This window comes from Chelon labrosus (genome assembly GCF_963514085.1).
Source record: "Chelon labrosus genome assembly, chromosome: 2".
NCBI classification, from domain to species: Eukaryota; Metazoa; Chordata; class Actinopteri; order Mugiliformes; family Mugilidae; genus Chelon; species Chelon labrosus.
This window is the reverse complement of record NC_140338.1, coordinates 19,610,556-19,634,152: the sequence shown is the minus strand read 5'-3', so window position 1 is coordinate 19,634,152 and position 23,597 is coordinate 19,610,556. Positions and strand designations below refer to the sequence as shown.

Here is a 23,597-nt window from a genome sequence, read left to right as displayed (position 1 = left end):
GAAACCAATTCTCCACAGTGTTTAAAAATTGAGGCAGGTCTTGAGAAAAGTGTTAAAAGTTATAATGAAAGTTCTTGATAACACAGTTCTGTCCTGGCCTTTATGTACCCACATACGCACACCCACTCTCACACACATGCACACACAGCAGTCTCTATGTGAAGAGAGCCGCAAGTATTAAACAGAATGGAGCTTGCAGAAAATTTAACAGGGTTTAGAGACCTTAGTATGACCAATAGTTACATTCCCAAGACTTAAGAAAACAAAGAAGTTCCACTTTTACTGGAAATTCACAACAGAACCAGCACTGCATTAATAAATAAATGAAAGGAGCTGTGTCGATTGGGTCATTGGGTGTTTTTAGGTACCTGCGAGAGGCTGAAATATAATGTGAGGAGCCTGGTTTCAGTAACAGATCCTTGCGTTTAACGGCTTTATCAGATGCTGAACACTGCTCAAGTGTTTATAACGGGGAGGCAGGGTATTTATTTCTTTTTTTCTTTTTTACAAGCCTGGAACGTTATCACAGTAATGATTTTATTCTCTGGTGCGATGATCACAAGGTAAACAGCAGAATTACCCTCATGCACATAACAAGGCAATCTCCACGGTGACTTGGCTGCTGTCTGAGTTGGCGCCTTTGTTTGAGCGTCTGCTGCGCCACGGTGACCTCATTGAAATGAACGACGGGACTGCATTTGTTCACACAGTGTTTTATGTTTTCCATTTAACTTAAAGAGTACACTATACGTACGTATTATCTTTTGGCTGACAGGAAGAGCACAACTGCACTGACCTCTATGTTTGGAACATCTCCTGCACCTGTGACTGCGCCACTCATCATTAATGGCCAAGTGTGGTCAGTTGTACATGTGAGCAGTGTGAATGGATTGGCAGGTCGATGCCATCAGGTTGCTAGACGACCTCCATTGTGTCATATCATCTCCACCTATTACGGCCAGTTTTGAATCAGTCAGACACTGTCAAGATGGCGACGGCTGTAGCCACCAGACCCATGGAGGGTTCGTCCATCTTTATACACAGTCACTGGTTAAATCACTATATTAGATTCTTTTAAATTAGCTGTCCTGACTAACTACCTAGATTTTGTGAATTCATCTTAAGAGGGAAAAAGGGTTGTCACAATTTAGTTTAACCTGTGCAACAATAAATCAAGTGCACCTCATTTTATTTGAGGCATCATGAGATTGTTAATATTAATTATATATTAATTAATATGCATTCAGTAAGAGAATACATTTCGAGAAGCAAAATAGGAACAGTGGCTGGTAAAGCACGACTAACTTATCAAGTAACATAAACCGTTGTCCGATTAAATAATAAAATAAATCTATACCTTCTAGAGGAGGGTCTACTGTGAGCAAATAAAAGCACTTAAATACAAATATGGCTAACAAAGCTCAATATGGCCCAGGTATGTGTTAAGAAATCATCTACAGCTGGTTTTCAATGTGCGGCCGCTCTGTCCTTCCCAAGTCATCAATGTGCACATAAAGGCACAGTGGGCACATGTTTTTTCTTTCTTTTTTAATTTTTTTTATTTTGCAATTGTCACCTCATTGAGTCTATCGAATGAAAACTGTACTACCTGCTGTTGGGGATATTAAGAAGGAAATTCAGCACAGTTATTAGCTTGAGCAACTGTAAATGTCACTCATTACTGCCACTGACCTACTCACTACCAGGGACAACTGTGACAGCTCATTAAGTGCAGGGCTTTCTTACATCTCAGTACCTCACAGGACACACGTACATGTCTCGATTCGATCCAAGGTTAGCCGTCCATCATCTTTTACCATAGTGATATAGGTAAAGTTAAAGCTGAGACAGCTTTGTTTGACCAACGAGCCTGTGCTAAAGTTAGTGACTAATCTTAAATTGTGAGGCAGCCCTTAAAATCCACTAGAAAGGAATATAGCATATTTACCCGTTTCTGCATTTGCTCAGAGATGGATTGCTCTCCAGGTGTCTTTGAAATGTTTCAGCGTGACTGAGTAAAGCTGTATTTTTCCTTCTTGTACACAAATGTGCCATTCTGTTTTTTTTCCTGCCATTATTTTTATGAATAGGGTTAAAGAATTAAAGCGGCAATATATAAATATCATCCATATTCAGAGAAGGGAACAGGAAAAGAAAACAGGATTATAGCGCGGAGACAAACTGGGTAAACACTAACATACACAGAGGAGAGCGGAGATAAAATGTAAAACGTAAGCCATGACATTAGCCTTTCAGTCCCAAACAGTACATTGTTATAGTTTTCTTCTTCTTTAACTTAAATATTAGAAAATTAAACTATGTTTTTTGTTCATGTTTATTTCAATAAGCTGCTCCTCTATATTGAGCTGTATGTTGAGCTATGTCATAAAGTGACCAAATTAAGAAGAAGGTAACCCACTCTGCCCACACCTTGTTTCCTACCATTTAATCGGCTAAAACTTGATCAAACATTGGGGATATTTGTTCAGCCTCAGTGTGTATGGAGTTGCTAACCCGGGTCTTGTACAGAACAGGCACAGATATTTGCTTTTGAATAAAGCTCTAATACAAGTAGCTCACACATTCAGTATTACGCAGTCAGACTTTTCATTCTTCTGTCTGTTTAAAGGCGTTGGCAGTAGGCTTTGTCTTCTCTTTCTCTTTAGCTTTCAACCAAAGCTAATACATACATGCTTTCAATTTCAATTTTCAGAATTTTTACATGTTCAAAGGTTGTTACCCATTTGTTTTTCTCATGGAAAAGGAAGACTTAGGTGAGCGGTTCCCTCTGTTTTCACCGTGTTTGAACTTTACACACACATATCCGTTTAAAGAATTCTTTCAGAGAATGTTACTTATTTAATCGTGCGACATCTCTGTCTATTGTCTGCGGAGTTTGGTTTGAGCTTAAACACCAGATGAGGCACTGTATACTGAAAGGAGCACAAGGGAGTGTATCATAAGAATGTGAGATTCCAGCACAAAAGGGCTTGAAGGCAAAGAAAACTGCCTTTTTCAGCTGTCAATTTAGGATACGGATGTGTTTTTTTTTTTTTCTTCGCTTTCTTTCTCTATCTCTGACTGCATGTCTGACTTTGTCTTTGTGTTTCTCACAGACACCAGAGGAGCTGGAAGATGACTCTGACTTTGAGCAGGAGGACTATGATACTCGCAGCAGGACCAGTGTCCAGACCGAAGATGACCAGCTCATTGCCGGACAGAGTGCTCGGGTGAGTGGATGCTTTCTCTCCCACTGTGCTGTAACGCCTTGAGTGTGCCTCAATTATAGGACCTGACGTTAAAAAAAAAAAAATCTATTTGGTTTGTGTAAAGGGTAGGCAGCAAGCCAAAACTCTCCATTTAAGCGACTGTGGTGTTGCTGTTTCAGCTGCAGGGTGAAGAGCAGGCTGAACTGCAATTTCCCAAACTTCCCTGTGTCCCCTCAGCGTACTTAAATCGATACACCCAACTAGTTCCACTTACATAGCATGAAAGTCCATTTAAATTATCCTAACAAGCAATATAATTTTAAGTAAACACTGTTCAGGGATGGCAGGTGTAAAATTGCAATCACAAACAAAGAAGCAATTACCACGTTCCCTTCAGACACTAGCCAGAACTCAAAATACTGTACAGTAACCACGCCAAGGCTTCAGTTATGATCACCGGGGTCTGGGCTTTGTTGCACATTAGCAAATTTTCACTTGGGCCCAGCTTAAAGAACATTAAGAGGATATCAGTGCTTGCTCCCCTCCAGCAACACAGAGGCTTTAGCGGTGTGTTACATGTTGAATGGATTGCGGATGGCAGGAGTGTGTCTTGGCCCCGTGCCTCTCCCTGTGGCACAGGCCTGCATTGTACTGCCTTGGTCTCTACACAATGCACATGTGGAGGTAATGAACAAAAAAGGAGAATTAAATGGAATCAAACCCGCTTCTTATTGCAGCTACATGTGTGCGCTATACACCCCCTATTGGTATAATTAAAACAAACACTTCATCTTTGATTCTTGCTAAAACACTGCACATTACAGTAACGTTATGCAACATTTGCTGGACGGTGGTCGCGAGACGCCACAATGTGAAAATGCTTAAAGCTGCAAGCTGACCCAGTATTGCTGGTTACGCATCTGTCACCATAATCTAGTGATCCAACTAGGATGTACAGACACTGTAGATCTTGTTAAAAGCCCCTGAGAAAGTATGAACAAGAGGAAGGCTGTTATGTAGTATTTCAGACGTTACATAATATCATTGTCATTACTTCTCGTGCTGTGTTTAGAAAACGAGCCAAGAAAATGAATTTCTTCCGTGATCAGTTCCAAAAAGTGATACCAGTTGTCAGTATCTTGAAGTGATGCCTGCCAACAAATTCATGGTTGAAAGAGAGCAATGCAGACTGTTGGCCTGAAACAAAACAAACAAATAGCAGTCTCTTCACACTTTGTGTTGACCCATCCATCTACCCCAACTTCTTTACTGCTTGCTCATTAGTCTGTAGCAGCATTGCGGTCATATGTTATGTAAGGAATTTGAACTTTTCAGCTCAGGGACCTACACAAATATGTATTTTAAAACCCTAACACAGACTGATAATACTTATATGAATATAAATGAAGGATATTAATTTAGATGAGATTCTTCCAGTCCTCGCCGAGTAAGTGTTTATTTAATAATCAGTTCAACTAATGAAATATAAAAGTTCCAACCATGAACATTTTTGGGTGCATAAGAGCTGTTCCAGAATAACTGTGGGGGGTCCTGGGTGTGAAGTACTTTGAGTTTGTTGTATGTATACACCCACTAAGGCACCCGCAGCGTGGCATTGTGGGGCCATCTGAGCTTAGATGCACCAGCGCTCGCACACAAAGGAGTTTCACAGCAACAAACTGTTAACTAGTTTTCCTGGCACTTAGCTGGGCTTTGAGTGGGCAGCACTTCTTGGGAACAGTCTGAAGTCGCAACATGTCTCTTTGTCGTAAATTATTACTGTAATACAGTGATATAAGGTGGAGTGACTGTATTTAATGACGGTACACACACTCTTATATAGCGCTCTTAAGTGGCATAAATACTGTGCACCACACGGTGTGACACAGCAAGTTATCAAACATGTTTACACCTATTTCTACATTTAGTGTGCATTATTGCAGTGCATATTATACGTATGAAAATACTCTGATCAGCCACAGCATTAAAACCACTGACAGGATAAATAAATAACATTGACGATCTTGTGACAATTCAATGTTCTGCTGTTGGCATTCATGTGGATGTTACTTAGACATGTAACACCCACCTAGACCAGACCAGGCACCCCAACTCCATAGCAATGACACTCCTTGATGGCAGCAGGCATACACACGATAACAGTTTAGGAATAACTCAAACAAAACATCAAAAACACCACAAGGTGTTGACCTGGCCTCCAAATTCACTGGATCCCAAACTGATCAAGTATCTGTGGGATGATCCACAGAGGCCCCTCCCCTCAACTCACAGGACCCAAAGGCCCCCACTGAGAACATCCTCGTGTCAGACAACACAGGACACCCTCAGAAGGCCCATGTCCATTCTCTGAGTTACAACTGTTTTGGAGGCACAAGTGAAACCTACACAATATTAGGAAGGTGGTAATAATCTTATGCCTGATTAGTGTCTCTATGGCACACTGATAAAAATTCTCACGTTTATTGATATCGCCTGTTTTCACACTCACAGACACAGTATGCCCTCAGGGATTAAACATTTAAACATGCACAAGGAGGGCACTTCCGTAAAAGCGTTTGCGTCGAACCACTGGTGATCTGCCCAGTCTGCCTCAGCCCGTCATGTCAGAATAAAGCTCGCTGTCCTCTCACGGTCATGCCAAGTCCACGCTAGTCCTCTGTGTTTCTATTCAAACAGACAAGGGGAAGCATAATCCATTTTCTCCAAAGAAGCTGACATGAGCACACTGAGGTTTACAGTCATGATCCCTCCAAGTCCCTCCAGTGTGAGGGTATCACACACAGGACACAGGCACGATATCTCCCTCCCAACTCCTCAATCTCTCTATTTCTCTCTCTCTCTCTTTCTCTCTCTCTCTCTCTCTCTCTCTCTCTCTCTCTCTCTCCCTCCCTTGCTCAGTGTAGAGTAAAATCAAGTCTGGGGCATTCCCAGGAGCCTCCGCTCCTTGGGCTTTGCCTTGTGTGGCAGTCTAATTGTCACTTGCATTATTTTCAAGTATAAAACTACGTTATTAGACCTAACATGCATAATGAGGAGGCAGTAAAACACACAAGGGGAGGAGGCCTCTATGTAGTGTCCCTTTCTATAAGAACATGCAGGCATGAACTCTCCTCCTAAAACACGCCACAGATAAACGCACGGAGAACCAAGCACAAAGCCCCCAACTCCAACACACACCAAACATTTCTTGTCACGGTGATTGGATAACAGTGCTGATAGGTCATCCATAAAATTGAACTCTGAGAGTCTGGGCAGTTTATTTCAAATGAAACAAATTAAAGTCATTTCAAGACGCCGCACTTGGTGAAGAAACCCGGAAAGCGCTCTAATCCCTGCAGACGTAGCCGAGTCTCTGAGTGCATTGGCACAGCGCTCCCTCGGACGGATTTGCCACTATGTTAAGCTCCCAAGGCCCGCTCCTTGTTGTTATCAGTAAAGTAGGGGAAGGGATTTGGGGATAAGTGAATTCAAGAGAGAAGGGGGGAGGAGGGGGTAGGGGTGCTTCACCAAGGGCCTTCCTGCTCTCCTGACGTCCCAATTGGTTCATGTGTTTACCCCTGTGCTGCAGCTTTCTTTTGTGTTCAGAGCGCCCCTTTTTTTTCTCTCTCCCCGACTCCCCGCCGCTCTCTCTTTTGTCACACCATTTTCAGAGTGAACTGGTATACTAACCAAATCCCTAGCTGTCTCCCCCCAACTTCCCTTGATCCCTAAATTTAGAGAAGAATTTTCACTCAAAATTGTTGAGTTTCAAGAGACTTTTTGCTCCCTTTAGCTGTTTGGGAGCAGCCTCGTCTAGGTTTGATGTTGCTCTTACAACTATTAAGAAAATCACTCTCAATGCACTTTTAGAAATTTCCACATCGGGAAGGGCTCTTATTCTCAATTTGCAGTCACATGTATCGACCACGTTACAGTGACATTTAGCGAAGCCATGCCACATATATACCATGTGCATATTTCTTCTTGACGGTGTACTCACCCTTTTGACACCGGCAGCCCACTGTTATTACAGAAACAAAGGAATAATTGATGCCCGAACAGTGGGGTGCGGAAAAGATATGGACGGCAACAATGTTAATGATCGCCTTCAAGTCCTGAGGTCAGAAAGTTCTGCCTAATATCACAGCATGCTATTGATTAGCAGCAATTACTGTACAGTTTTGCCTGCATTATATTTTTGGCCACACTGAACGTGAACATGTAATCAGCAAACTGCATCCCGGCGAGCTACTGACTGGCCAAGCGCCTTTCAAGTGTCGGGACTGAAAAGTGTTCTGTTCTTCTCAAGGTTGCATTTATTTACACTTCAACTATTACTCAAGCTGATTTGAATTTAAAAACAAGTTGTAGTTGAAATCGGCAGCATGAATAAAACTTTTTAAAAATAAGAAACAGCAAGTGCCGTTCCATGAGACAAAGTCAAACGTGGAGAATGAATTATTATGTAAATGTGGATAAGTTGCGTTAGTCGACATCTAGGCCGTGACCTTGTCATCCCCCATAAGAAAACAATAAGTTCAGCTCAGCAGGGAGTGAGCAGTGATGATACTGACTTCCCCCACCAGAGGATGTGGATTCAGAGCCTACAAGTGGCTGCTGGGGTTGAGATGGGGGTTTCCGAAGGCTGCGTGAACATCTGCAGCACCAGATGCAGCAGCAGATTCAGGTTAGTGAGGTGGCAGCAGGTATGCAGCAGAAGAGTGAGCAGAGCGCTGAATTGCCCTTGAAAAGAAATAGTTTGTGCATCATGTTGTGCAGCTACATCAGAGGACGAAAGTGATTAGCTATTCTGAATTAATTTTTTGTTTAGATATGAAGGTAAAAAAGACCACTTTATGGAAAAGCTCTAACCGTATGTACATTCTCAAATGAACACGCCAACGTGATGTACTAACCACTTAAAAACACCTCGCATTATAAAAATAGTTTAGGGACCTTTCTGATTATAGAATGAAACCGTGAAGATGTATGTGAGTTGTGGGTTGGCAGGCATATAATATATATTAAGTCACAGATTAAAGAAATACTGGTACGGAGGCACCACAATAATTCATAGCAACGCGTACATGCACTGCAAATACAACTGTGCCCTACTGGAGTAACTCATGTGTCTAAAATGGTTTATTCCTCGTGGTGCCGTCTAAATACATATTCACTTGGTATTTGTTTTAAATGTGAGCACTGCCTTTGCCCCCACACGCTGTTTAATGGGATTTGCCTCCACGCTGTTGTTTGTGTGTCTTGGCACCAGCAGCAGACGAAATCTACACTGGACTCGAGGGGGGTGGTTTTGCTTGTTTGTGTGTGTGCCGTTCAGGGTATTTCATTTTTTATTTTTTATTTTTTATTTTTTATTCTTTTTCTGTTTCTGTTTCTGTTTCAAGCTTACCACCATCAAAGTTTCCTACCACTCTGCTCACACTAGTGATCAGTAGGCCGTAGCATATGGACGCATGTGTTGGCCTCCGATGAGAAAGCTGTACATCCATGCTTCTCTATTTCTGCCTGTAACTTCAATTTTCTCTATTTTCGCTGCACCCATCCCTTACATTCCTGCCTATTTTCTTTCAAAGAATTTCAAGAGGACATATCATCCACATTTTTTTGTTTTCATTTCCCTCCTGACACATCTACCAAGGGGCACCAGCAAAGTGACTCAGTTTGTCACTGAGCTCACCCCACACGCCAGCTTTGCTGTGAGAGAGCGAATAAGGAAGACGGACAAGGAGGGTGATTATTTCATTAAGAGAATAGCAATTCTTGGAAGACGGTCAATAATAGATGAGGTTAAAAAACAACGGTGACTTTTCTTTTTTTTTTTTACTGTACTCGTTTTCTCTCTCTGCCTCTCGAGTCAATAGAATCGACCTAATGGAAACCAGGTTACTCTTCCTTCCATCTCACCTCCCCGACATAATGTTGAACAAATGCATTATTCATTCTTTGGTCTAAGCAGCGAGGTAATTATACATTTATCTCCCAAATAATACTGAGTCCTTACTGCGCCTGTGACCTTGCCACAAGATTTATGCCATTTTGGACCTGCCTCCAAAGGCCGCTGAGAGAGCAAATGTATTCTCATATAGGGAAAAAGATGAAGGCAAAAATGGATTTGCTTTTTATGGGTATGCGATGTCAGGGGGTTCAGTCATTAAATGTAAAGTTTAGAACTTTATTTTGAAGTGCTTCAGAAGGGCAGGCACAGACACCAAACCTAATGTTCAAGATTAAAAAGTACACAAGATGAAATAAAAAAATCGTGCAACAGCTCTTCTTCTTATTCTTTCCTTTATTCTGTTTCTCCTTAACTAATCCCTCTTATTTCTCACCTCTTTCCTCATTTCCCTATCATTCTCTCCTCTCCAACCTTATCTCCCTGTTTCACCTTCATTCTTCCCTCATTCTGAGCACATCTTGTCAATTTATTCCACTCAAATGTACCCTTTCGAAAATGTCTTCCGCCTCCTTTAATGCTTTTGTTTCCTCCGGTTTCCCCCACATGTTGCCTGCAGGCCATCATGGCGCAGCTTCCCCAGGAGGAGAAGGCGAAGATTGCCGAGCAGGTGGAGAGCTTCAGACAGGAGAAGTGCAAGCTAGACGCAGAAGTCGCCAAGTGGGATGACAACGGCAACGACATCATTGTCTTAGCCAAGCAGATGTGTATGATCATGATGGAGATGACAGACTTCACCAGGTAAAAGTTATACCTCGAGAATAAAGGTTGTTAAAGAAGCGAGTGCTGTTTTATTAAAGACAAAGTGACCAGGAGAACCTTTCATTTTGATCAGACTACTTAGAGTCGCTGTGATTCAGCGATATACTGTAATCTGTTTATATTTGAGTACTGTCACTTTTATTTACTAAAAGCCAGCAGCTTTCCTTTCTATCTCTCCTCTCTGAGCTCAGCATATCTGGGAAATCCCTAATGCCTAACTGATGTTTATCTGTATTGAGTATGGCGTTGTGATCTGTTACACAATTCTAAGGCATAAAAACAAGAGAAGAATACAAATCCGAGCCGTGATTGGTCATGAGTGTGTGTGACTGTGGTGCTGTGACTGCACCATTATTTCTTGGCAGTGACTGCAGTGACTCAGTTTGACATGAGCAAAGTGAATGGCAATTTTAGCATATATCCGACTAAAAATGAGACATCATGCACCGGCAGACACTTATCTTACCCGTATAAACTTTTCCTGTGGTTGCAAAGAAAGAAAACACTGAAAGAAATAGCTTGTCATGCTGTGTCTCAAAGCCCATCTCCAAGATGCAATGGTAGACTGGATTTGTTTTAAATATTATTAGGGAAATCTTGTACTGTTGCTTAATCATAATGTTTTGCATTCTGGCTACCAGCAACAAAGCAAATTGACTGTATAAGGTTGTGTGACTCAGGGATGAACTCCGTCTTTAAAGAAAAACTCTGCATCTGCATCTCCACCCACGTTCACTTTTTCCTTCTTTCTCACAACTCTCCCAGAGGCAAAGGCCCCCTGAAGAACTCCTCCGATGTGATCAACGCAGCTAAGAAGATTGCAGAGGCCGGTTCCAGGATGGACAAATTGGCCCGCGCCGTCGCTGACCAGGTAGCTTTGTGGCTCCGTTTGTATCTGTCACTGTCATATTTTCCATTATACTTTCTCTCAGTCGGAAAGTGTCTCTGTCTGTGTCATACTAACTGGCGGAGGAGCAAATTTTGAGTTTGAGTAAGAGGGCAAAGCCAGTGGAAATCTTTAATGTGGGCATCGACGAGCGTAGCTGAAGCAGTGGGCTGTGCTGCTGCGTGACTTTGCCTCCCAATGGGGCGAAGACTGAGAGAGCAAGACAGCAGAACCAAGTTGTGTCTCTAATATAATTAGCTCCCAACCGAGGTGTTGCATTCATTATCAGATGAGTACCTCTCTAAAACACGCTGACAGACCATTTTCAATATCTAATCAATCAGTGCTCTGTGGAGGGAAGACGGGAGTAGAAAGAAATAGGTGTGTATGCTGTGAATGTGTGTGTGTACAGCAAATGAAGTGGGAGGTATTTCAAAACGCTAGCAGCACTCCAGGTAATGCATAATGTTCTTCTTCATTTCATCTGTCTCTAATAAGAAGTGAGAATAAACTTAGGCTCAAGACTCACTGATTTATTAAGGCAGCCCGTTGTCATTGTAATTGCAACCGCTGTAAGCTAGCACACCCCGGGAATAATTATTGTTGGTTTCAATACCACACACTGGGCTTTGCTCCAGTGCTGCTAAGCTGAAGAAGTCTTGGAGCTCACATCATAAGTTAGTATCACAATAGTCAGATCTTTTTTCTGAAGTCCTGCACACATGATCACATGCAAAGCTGTTTTAACTTTAGTGCCAGGTTTCCAACATTTGCCAAGACTCTATATTTAGAGTGTTTCTGTTGCGTAAGATGTAAAGTTATTTCTATGCGCTCTACATACACAAATTTGCATATCCAACATCGGTAACTAGAAAACATCTGTTTGTGTAGGTTATTAGTCATCCAGGTCGTTGTATATTCAAAATACAAAGCTGTAACAAAGGCAACTGGGCTTTTTATGAACATGATTTCTTTCCCACTCATTCAAGTAGCTTCTTCACTTTTAAATAACTGGTGAGGAGTTGGGGTCCAATAAGGGACATCTGTGGGTGGTGCTTGCCTAAACTCACATGACTTGGGTCTTGTAACGACCAGATTCTGACTTGTAATGGGAAGATAAAGAAGAAAATGATCCTGTTTTTGACCCATTTATGACCAGCGATTACAGTCTCAAAGTGTTAATGGGGGAAAACGTTTAGGGACAGATGTTAAGACAGTGTTAAATAAATCAGTGGCAAATTATATCTCAGTCCACCTCCCCTATTCACGTTTACATAAATGGCTTTCTTTACTTCGATTATCTTGTGTTGCCTGAATCTTACCTTGAAGCGTAAGTGGTTCCTATAATCTGCGTGTTTCCTTGACGTTTTCTCATAGTCTTGAAGAGTGCTTGTCCCAGATTGCTTGGGATTAGATAGATAGATAGATAGATAGATAGATAGATAGCCTTTATTGTCCCATAAGGAACTTTGTTTCCACAGTCTGTCACAAGAAAAACACAAAACAGTGCATATAATGCAGACATGAGCAACATATACATACAAACAAAAAGACTAGATTAGTTCTCAGTCGTCCAGGTTATGGTAGAAACAAAGCCGGAACAAAGGCAACAGAATTTGTTGGGTTGGGTCATGAAGATGTGTCACCACTCATCCACGTAGCTTATTCACTTCTAAATGACTAGTGGAGTTTTATTCTTATCTGTGGGTGGTGCCCACTTGATGAATCTCACCTTTCTCAAGGCATTGTTGTCTTTTTTGTTGTTAAAGTCACATTTACTGATTTATTACATATATCACATATATACATGTCATCTAATTGCTTGCTAACGTACAATCTCCTAAAAAAATAATAATAAAAAGGCTGGTTAGAAGTTAAGTTCTCCATTACATTCACTAGCTCGCCACAGTGTCTGTCCACTATTTGATGGCAAGCATGTAATAATACCAACAGATGGTTTGTATAAGTTTTTTTGCTGAAAAGATCCCTCCTGCAGTCTCTGAAACAATGCTGATGAATGCAGTAAAACCAGCCAACCGAACCAAAATAATAAGCTCAAAGACAACAAAACTGTTTGAGGGAAGCACAAAGTCTGATGATTATTATCTTTGCATTTGTCAGTGCGAGAAATCCCTGTCATGTAGCACATAATACAAACCTTCTGATTGTAGAAGCTTTAATTAAAGAACAAGGAAAATTAAAATCCAGTACCAATCCAAATCCTTCAGAATAAACATAATAATTGGGATACATGAGCCAGGATGTTTTTTAATTCAGTTCAGTTTGGACAAATCATAAAATTCCTTTGACCACGACCTAACTTTGAATGTTATTTGAGTTCCACTAATCGAGCAAATAATCTTTGATCCCAGAATGAAAAAATAAATACTTGAGATGATTATTTTCCAACCACTTTACATGTTCTTTATCCCATGCCTTCTTGTGACAATATGTGATTCGCAACAATATAGCAGCAAGCCTTCTGTTGCTACCACGGGACAGAATGCCTGATCATTTTTTGAGGCTGTAGAGTATGTTAAGCTTTCAACGGTCCAGAAGGCATCTTTAGTCAAAGCTGGCGCTTTTCTGCTTGTGTCACACTGCCCTGCTCCAGAGCATATTGCACTACAGAACAAAGTTTCAGACTATGAATGCATAACTAGGTCTGTTATGTAGTAATGAACAGAAACAGAGATGAAAACCAAGATGTTCTTTTCCTGCGTGAGCCTTGTGTGCAAACACTTTTATATGTTTCAACGGCTGAGAACGTTTGTCCATGTTTGTTTTTGTGTATGTTGTTGAGCCGGATCTGGAACTGAAAGGAAAAAGTACGCATGTATGTGTGTTCCTAGGTATTCACTTCTCGGGCTTTTAGACTACCAAGTGATGATCAGTGTTTAAACATGTGGGAGTTAATCTGTCACATGGCAAATCATTTGCAGAGCCCTTGTCTGAATCAACAGTTGCTCTAATGAAAAGAGCAGGTGGCTTGCCATTTTTAATTCTCACTTGAATGTTTCCTAAACCAGTGTTTACTGAATATTCAGAGCCTTCTGCCGCACTTCCAGAAACATCCAGACTGTGTAATAGTAAAAAGTGGGGCTTTTCCATTTCCAACATGTTTTTATTATAAGCATTCACATGAGGCATCTGGGGCATGTCACTCAGGATGTGTTAATCAAACTTAAAAGTTTGCTTCTATCAAGCATCTTAATGAAATGACATGATAAATAACATAACCTTGATTACTTGGCCCTAGTACGGATGCAGATGACAAGTATTTTGCATTCACACATTACAGTGGATAACCTATGCTTGTCGAGAGCGCTTTGGCTTGACAGTAGGAATAAAGGATGCTCCGCTGCTTTCTGACAGGTCCCTTAAGTAGCAAACCTTGTCGCCATGACTCCACATCAGCCCTATTGATGAACACATGTGAAGCAGAAGGCAATTCTGCGTGGAGGGGTGGGAGGACGGCGAGCTCTTTCATAGTCATTTAAGCACAGAGCTTGACACAGAAAACCCCCTCGAGGCACCTCACCCCATTTCTCTCCAGCAATGCCTTTTTTTCTACTCTATTTCTCCCAGTCCATTTCTATAGGCTGCTCGATTTGTTTAACCCTTAAACACATAACAAACATCTAATTCCTTTAGTTTATTCATTCCCCACACCCTTTGTCGGTGACATCAAAAATTAAGTTATTTGTTTTTTCAATTTAAGTTCAGTGCTCATAGCAATAGTAATGACAGCTTTGTAGTTTCACTGTTTCTAAGAATAAACACGAGTACAGTGATATTGAATACAGTTTATATTACCTTACTGTCAAGGTAAAACGATAGGGCAGCACCTGGGTGCTGGCTGCCCCATCCAGTTTACTACAGAGCAGCATTTTCTTTCATACTGAAGGGTTCTAATGGCAGCAGATCTGAAATTGAAGATACACCTGAGGCCACTGATAAAATCGTGGTGCCATCTATGAATCGGAAAAGACAAAAGGACAACTGGAGCATGAGAAGCCAGCTCAGATGACTTGAGCTTTTAATGGGACAGTCAAAATATGTCCAGTTAGCAACCCTAATAGAAGTTCTAACTGCATTACCCTGACTGCCTCTACTGCATCCAGCTTTTTTAGGCCAAATTTCCAACTGGGTAAGCTTGACACACTTTCCTTTGCCAAGGACAAAACTGAGGTAACTCCCAGTGCAATTTTTGCAGTCATGTGTTGTTAGATTTAATTGAGTATTTTTGTGTATGACGTTTGACTTCCTGTCAGACTGTAAACATTGTCGGATAAGATTGTTTTTCAGAGGGAACACATAAAGTTGGACACGGGGTAAATGGTGTAATTCTTGGGACTATTTTTACGTGGGCATTAATACTGTAATATTGTTCAGTGCGCCAGCGAGTATTTACTGCATATGCTGTTGACTAACTTTAAATGAGCAGTGTCAGTGAAGGAACATGTCAGTCAGGACTACTGTGAAGCTGACTGATCTGTCATAGTTCTTGGACAAAAATGGGGGACTGTTTCAGAGTGAGCTGCATCAGGTTAGGTCTAAACAGACAAAAACTTTCAATGGGATCACCGACTATAGTTGGCTATTTTTTGAGGATTTCTTGACAAAAATATGAAATGAATCAAATGAATCTTTATATGTTTACGCTTTATTTCCTTGTTGCTACCTTCAAACCTGCTTTTGAGCCACGAATAATGTTTGAATCACGAGTAACGTTACCGAACTTTAATAGGTGTGAAGCCATGGTTTATAAATGCTGCAAAACACTCGCAACTTTGAAACTACGTGTTGAGACTTCCAGGTTTCACTTTAGTTGTCACAGCGGAAGCCCCTGTCGCACTGAGTGCTTAACAACAAGAGCACAGCTCCTGTCGCCTCCGCTGACAGCAGTGAAACCAAGTGTGACTGATGTGTAATTAAAAGGCTTTGCAGTAAAAACAAAAACTACAGTTTAACAGGAACGGGCTGGAGCGCAGTCACAACCAACTATCTTTAACAATGGCTCCTGCTGCTGTCTGCATATCTGGGTATTTTAGTTGTGTCTTGATGCATATTTCACTTAATTCGGTGAAGTTCTGAAAAATGTTTTATAACCATAAAGTGATCACGTTTCCCTGAAAGCGCACTTCCTGGATTTCATTGCTTGCTTTCTCCTTTATCTCGTGGCTCATAGGATTTGTGATTGTTTTACTCAGCGCCCTCTGGGACTGCAGTTGTTTTAACAAATGTGTGAAACCGAGTCCTTCCATTTAAACTGATGCACAACATTTAGCAAATTTACTGTAATATTCTAAGTAATACTCTGACTCATTGTGTGCCGTTGACAGTCATCTTGCTAACTAATCAGGGTAGACTTTAGTAGTCACTCAATCATCCACCGAGTTGCAGAATAAATATTTACAAATTCAAGTAATGAAAATTGCAGATTTTATTAGAATAAAATAACAGTCAAAAGCTTAGCAAATAGGGGGATAAAAATGGAACAAAGCTGCCATGTGACTGAGTAAAAGAAGAACAACTAGTGCATTAGATTGAGGTTTCAGTATGGACTAGAACACAGTAGTGCTCAGTCTTGGGTGGTGATGCCAGACATTGGATGAGCAAATGGGATGATTACCAGCTGTCTTGAAGTAACTGACAGCTGACAGCGCGCCATCAGAGGGACTGTGGTTATCCAGTCAGCTGGAAGACGTATTGTGTAACTGTGTGTAACATGCGCCATTTAAATTTTTCATTGTACCTTCCTCATGTCATCCCTCTCTCAAATATTGTTCCTGTCTTTGTCTTGTGTTAGCTACTTTGTGGATTAAAAAAAACAGCAAAAGGTCAATTTGAGGGTAAAACAAACATATTTACTGCTTTTATATCTACTATATATCTGTATCTATGTCTACAGTAGGGCTCCGACGACAGGAGATTTTAGCCAATTTATACCTTGATTCGGATACTGTCCTGCAATCCAACCTGGGGAGAAATGTAGGTTCGACCCAGATTACCTGGTTTCATGAGGTTTAACGGATCTGCACTTCAACCCCCGGAACTGCTCGCCGACTCACTGGACCGCAGACTCATTCAGGATTTAAAATCAGAATGATTACCCGAGCACTTTCCCAGTAGCCAATGACTGACTCTACAAGGACACAGAGCAGCTGACAGTGATGCTGGCGTGTTATTGTGGACCAATATTAGCAAAATATTGCAGTAGCATCTCCATTTTGGCTCCATTCACTTCCGTGTGAGATCACATCAGGTGTTGCCTTGAATGCTCCCTGATCTGGCACGATAATTTAAATAACATCCTGTAGTGTTTGTTGTGCTATTATTCTAAAATCCTGCAGCGTTTGCAAGTGAGAGATTAAAGAGAAGGGTATCTGTCAAGTTTCTCCTGAAGTGTGTGATGCAGCCTGATTTTTAGAAATATTGTAGTTAACATCGGCTTCGTAAATTTAAACACCGGGAGCCCGTTTTAATTCCAATTCAAGACCAATTATAGGAAAAATAATAACACCAAAGAAATACTGACAAGCGTTAGGGTCAGCCAGTGAACCCCACCGTGTTTCCTGCCTGGCCAGTAATGAATCCTGTTTGGCTATGACAAATAAAGGGAAAGATGGAGAAGTTCAATGAGCTTCTTAAAGTAATGGCCCGTACAATTTATTTACATCAACAGGGAATCTGTGGAAGAACTGGGCTATTAGTCAGCCGTACAATAGGGAACAACTGTGCCATGTATGCATCAGGCATGCCTGCAGGCAGTAGAGTGTGTGTATGTGTGTACATGTGCCAGCAGTGTGAAGTGCAGTTAGCGGTGGCGCTGGCCAGGCCTGGCGGTGCCGAGATAATGCCCAGGGAGAAGCTTCACTCTGCCTCGCTGGCTGCTCTATGAGCTACCAGCTCCACCTTAGTCTGTATTCAGAGACTGTAACAGGGAGGAAGACGGTGCCGTTGGCAGCTTTGGTCTTATTTACAGAGACGCTGAAAGTCCTGCTCTGATAGTGGCGGCGATAGGAAATGTAAATAACGCCTGGAATGTCTCTTTGCAGCTGTATTTGTAGGTTGAAGAGGCAAACATTTCACTAGACAACAAAAGACAGTGTTTTACTCGCTATTTGAGACCATCAGTGAAGGGCACTTGTGGCCAGTCGATCCTATTTGTCTTTAGTATGGGAGGCCTGTTTTTTTTTTTCTTTCAAAGAGACTAAGAGCATATAGGCAACAGGGAAGCTGCAAATCCTGGAGGGCGGTATATTCATATCACAGCTCCATGTTTAACTTGCCGTCCCCCTCTACCCAAGCCCACAAGACAGGGAAATGAGCTGTGCATTTCCCCCACACAGTGCTGCTGAATGTCCTAGTTAGGACCGTTTAATATTAATGGACAGGAGAAAGGTGTTGCAACAAAACGATGCTCACAGTGTTTAAGCAGCTGATGCAGTGTTCTTAACCCACTGGGAGCCTAGTGGGCCATGGCTGACTCCTGGAAGGTTTCCAGATGGAATAATAGGGGCAAACTGCGTTATAGTAGGACACCTGAGGAGGCTGTCCTCGTATTCCCTGTTGGTCCATTTGCTGCACTGTGTGATTGGTCTCTTCCAAGTTGAAGTAGCACAAAGGCCAAAAAGACCAGGTCAGAACTTCTTGTTCCTAAAAAAAAAATAATAATAAAAAAAAATATATATATAGGATACAGTAAAAGGAGGCAAGACTTCATGTATTTCAAAATATTATGTCCATCCATTGTTGATTGATTTGTTTTGTTCTTGTGCAACATACTGTGGCAAATTTGTTTCATGTGTAATGGGTGAGCCTGGCTCCCTGCAGCGTAACTCAACTTGTCTCTGAAACCGTGCTTCCAAGCAACCAACACTGAAATAAAATGTTGAACAACATCTCCCATACTCACTGCGAAGAAGTGTAATTAGCCACCTGAAACGATGGAACCCTACTGTTTTTGCTGGGATTGTAGTTCTTGGTGTTCATCTTTAAAACCTCGTCGACATCAGACGCAGTGAATCCCAAAACAACCCAGTTTGATAGAGAACTTGCATCTCAGATCTATTTGGGATGGCAGCCCGGTAATAGGCGTAAAATGTATTTATAAGTTGTAATAGATCATGGAGGCATGATTAATAAATTATATTTATTTTCCAGGCCCATATCAGGATTGGAAATGAGCCTAGGCTGTAAATATTGTGGTGCGTGGCAGTGGTTCATACTACATGCTGTCTCTATACAAATGAACATTAAACATAAAACGTCATTCCGCCTCCCGGGGATGATGCACAATGATCATGAGTCAAAGGTGTCCTTAATCCAGATTTACCTCTCACTGTGTCTTGCACTTGTACTTTTTTGTATTATACTAACTGAAAATTGTGATGCACACAACAGGGACTTAAGAGAGTTGAACCTGGGTATTTTGCTGTTCAGTTTAAGCCAGTGGCCACTTGGAGCCATCATTTTCTGGCATGTTTTTGACTGTTTTTCTTCATACCTTTGTCCTTCAGTGTCCTGATTCGGCGTGCAAACAGGATCTGCTGGCCTACCTGCAGAGAATTGCCCTGTACTGTCATCAGCTCAACATTTGCAGCAAGGTGAAAGCTGAGGTTCAGAATCTGGGTGGAGAGCTCATCGTGTCTGGGGTAAGTGTCTATCCACAGAAAACGGCACACTGCTCCGGGATAGGCTTTTAGCATCGAACAATAAGACTTGATCCATTTAAAACAATTTTTATGCTGCTCACCGCAGGTGGGCAACCCTTTTAGTTCAAGGTCAGGATGATGCTCGGAAGATGAGATGAAGGGTCACAAAGATTAAGGCTGATGCAATTATTTCTAACCGATTACCATCTAATAATACCTGAAATATGCACCGCAGGCTTTTATCCATTTGTGTTTTCCATGCCTCATGGAGTCTATTATTGCTCCTCAAACTAAAACCACGATGCCCGCATTCTATTTAATGATATTCTTCAACATACATACTTTTTATAAAACTAAATAATACATGTTGTAGCCACACTGCACAATTCAGTCATATTGTCAAACTAGCTTATAAGTCTTTTTTTATGTTTAATAGAGGTAAGTACAACATAATCACTTAGCTTCATATATAGTAGCATCACGTTTTAATAATTCTTCACTTCAGTTATTTCACTTAATAGTTAGTTAATAGAAATATCCTCTCAACTCTCCTACATGCTTCTAATGTGCAGGTAATACCCAACAACACGCAAACGGATTTTATTCCGTACATGTGTCCCAGCTGCAGACAGCTATAAACATGATGTTTCTGTTCCTTGTAAATAGAACTAGTAAAAGAGTAAAGGCACATTTCAGCTGTAATTCCCTGGTCACTTTTTCAGGCCTGCTGGTACACACAGAATAAAACCCTAAATGGATAGATACCACGGTGGGTACAAATATACAAATATTGGGGCAGCAGGCTTCGCTCAGATGACACAGCAGGCGGTGCACGGTTAATATTAGCGTTCAGATTTTGGTTTGCTTGTTTCTGTATTCGAGACTTAAAGAGATCACAAAGGAGAGGCTGCTCCTCTTTTAACATGCAGCTCTGACTGAGGGGATGTGTGAAAGAACATCCTTACGTATACTTAAGATTATATGAGTTCAGAAATACTTTATTTTTGTTTGGTTTTCTTCAGTATTGCTAAACGAAATAGGCCAATAATAAATTTGGGATTCTCCAACCACTCTGGGTCTAAACCAGATTCAAGTTTTTTTATAGACCCTGTCTATTTTTTATTTATTTTTTTCTGACCACTTCAACTTTAGTTGCACTGGTGTCAGCAAATGTTGTGCTCAAGCTAACTTTACTTGAGTATCCCATGTGCTATTCATATAGAAGTTCTACCACTCACTGTGGTAGAAGTCCCTCTCTCTTATTTGCTATCTGCGTTTTGCTTAGCTCTAGAGAGTTGAAGAAAAAATATTATATATCGAGATGGACGATGTAGCACATTTCTGTCTTTTTCAACTGTCCTGCAGTTGACTTACCTGTATGCTTTCATTTCACAGTAGTTCAAAGGGATGTTGATAGCGGTGGTAGTGCATCACTTCTGAAAATAGTATCCCACAGAGGTTCGCAAACACAAACGATGATTGATTTCCAAATGAATGGATATTGGTTTGGCCTCGTGGCCCATCAGACCTACACAATACTAGGAGAAATATAGCAGTACACACTGTGAGTGAGTATGTAGGTTACAAGTTTGTTTTACTTCCTTACAGTACTCAGTTATTTACAGTCTGATAAATAACTTTTATAATAAGTTTTGTAACTTTTTTTACTTAAAAGAAATGTTTGGACATCTCCTCTCAGAGTAAGGAAGAGAAGTGTTTCATTGGCCTATAGGTCAGTCCGAACTTCCTTCGCAAACTTAACTTATAGGGGAAAGTTGGTCTGGAGTCACTCTGTTGGGAGTTGATTATGCTCCTGGTACAGATCTACTCAGAAGAGTAACAGTGACATAGTCATACACATCATCTGAAAGCCTTTGAGTAGATTTTTGGTGTCTGATGGACTGTAGACATATTTTAAAACTACAAATAAAGCTCTGCTGCACTCATACTGGCCAATATCCTGAATACATATTTTATCAGAAGAGAACAAGTCGACACTGTAAAGAACTTTGTTATTAACTTCCTTCACATGGTTTTTTCCCTAATTAAAACCAAACTTGACTTTTATCTTTGCCTCAGATTTCCTTGTGTCTTCGCCTGATACAGTTCTTCATAATTTCCAAGCACTCTGTTATAGTTTGTCTCACATGAGATATGCAAGCCCTGCTGAGAGTTTAACCTTTTCATGGTGGCCAGCTGGAGTCCGCACTCATTAAATCTAAACAGTTGACTCGTCTCAGTGTGATGTAGGAGGAGGCCCACTGGCCGCCAACCCTTAAATGTCAGCCAAACAAAACAGACGGAGACAGAGGTACACCTGACCCCTGCCTCTGCTAATTAAGAACTACTAAAAAAAGATGTCATATAGCAAGAGCCGTGTTTTTATTCTGATTAATTGCCGGCTACTGAACAGACCTCCAAGGTGCTGTATGAAGTTAATATGTCCTCATATTTTTGTTGAAGGATAGAAAGTAATTGTACATGACACGCTGGCTGTTTTTGTACCGTAATGTTTTTCTCTCCCTCCCCCCTCCAACTGTGTTTGCCCCCTTGTAGCTGGATAGCGCCACCTCCCTGATCCAAGCAGCCAAGAACCTAATGAACGCGGTGGTGCTGACTGTAAAGGCATCTTACGTAGCTTCCACTAAGTACCAGAAGGTGTACGGTACAGCGGCCGTTAACTCTCCCGTGGTGTCTTGGCGCATGAAGGCCCCGGAGAAGAAGCCTCTGGTAAAACGGGAGAAGCCGGAAGAATGCCAGACACGCGTACGACGAGGCTCCCAGAAGAAACACATCTCTCCTGTCCAGGCCCTCAGTGAATTCAAGGCTATGGATTCCTTCTAAGAATTTAAAAAAAAAAAAAAAAAGAAAAGAAAAAAGTCATGCTTAAGAAAAACAGCCAAACGCGACGGCGACAAGTTGATGAAAAAGTCCCTTTCTACATTGTGTTAACCCACCTCTGTTTGCCCTGTGTGTGCTTGGTGCAACCTCGGGAGGACTACAGTACATATTCAACTGCCGCACTGTGGCTCCCGTGAACTCTGTGGTCACCGTTGCTCACAGACGGCCAGCACACACCCAACAGTATTTATCGATCTTATTGTAGCTTAATATGTGAGAGCCAAAACGTGACACAAACACAACTACTTTTGAAAGAAGGGAGTTAAAAAAAGAAACATATCAAAGGAGGACGAGTGGCTATTCCGGCTATTATCATTAACATGCTACTGACTGGCCGCTTGTATAAACACTTAAACTGTCTGAATGGAAACCCTGAATGGTTCAGTAGAGGAGTTGCTCTTAAGGGAAGGTATCAGTGTCGGTATGGTCCCTCTTGATATATTTTATTTCAATTTGAATGTTAACCTGTAGTGCTAGGAATAACTTATGTTTAAGATACCGGAGAGTGTCAGCATCCAAGTAGTTTCCTTGTTCCTGACGATTATGATAATAATAATAATCCATATGGTGTTTTTTACCAAAGCACACTTATGGTCTATTGTATTGCCTTTTTGAATCCCTCTTATTTAATGATTACATCACTAACTATGATGACCCTGTTTGGAAGTTGTGTAGCGTATAATATAGACAGAGAGGTTTGACTAGTTGTGGTTTGCTCAGAGAATAGAAATCCCTGCATACCTTTATATCCACCCTTCTCTAATAAATCCCCCAACTTGACCCTCCGAGATTCCTGTGTCTTTCTTACTGTCATACATTGAGTAGCCATTAGTCTGCCAGTATCACAGCAGTTAGGCTTTCTATTAATCGGAAGGATCTGAAATAACCTTTGGAGATTTCCATGCAAGCTCTGAAGATGAAAAGATGCCAGAGAAGAGGGAACCGGTTAGTGCAAAAAGCTTACAAGCACAAGTGTATAGATTCTGGGTCACAGGTCAACTCCCATTACTTCACTGTGACTTGAGATAATTGGTCTTAGGTCAGCACTGTTAATGCAGTCTTCGTGATTTTTTTTTTTTCCTCCACACAAACACGTTTGACATGTGTTCAGATATCTCAGCAGTTTTTAGATGGATTGCTATGACTTTTTTACAGACATGGTGTGAATCTTTTTTTCTGACTTAACACCACTAGCAGGTCAAAGT

General features: G+C 41.3%; 1 protein-coding gene across 2 annotated transcripts in view; it reads left to right on the top strand.

Moving 5' to 3' along the window:
* ctnna2 (catenin (cadherin-associated protein), alpha 2) overlaps nucleotides 1-23,269 on the top strand; it is a 306,322-nt gene extending 283,053 nt beyond the window's left edge. For both annotated transcript variants that reach the window (XM_084561584.1, XM_084561583.1), the window contains 5 exons: nucleotides 3,117-3,230; nucleotides 9,743-9,924; nucleotides 10,711-10,816; nucleotides 19,357-19,491; nucleotides 22,048-23,269. In XM_084561584.1, the coding sequence (XP_084417710.1) occupies nucleotides 3,117-3,230; nucleotides 9,743-9,924; nucleotides 10,711-10,816; nucleotides 19,357-19,491; nucleotides 22,048-22,335 (825 nt within the window). In that variant the 3' untranslated portion in view covers nucleotides 22,336-23,269. The remainder of the gene's footprint in view (nucleotides 1-3,116; nucleotides 3,231-9,742; nucleotides 9,925-10,710; nucleotides 10,817-19,356; nucleotides 19,492-22,047) is intronic.
* Nucleotides 23,270-23,597: the final 328 nt, after the last annotated feature.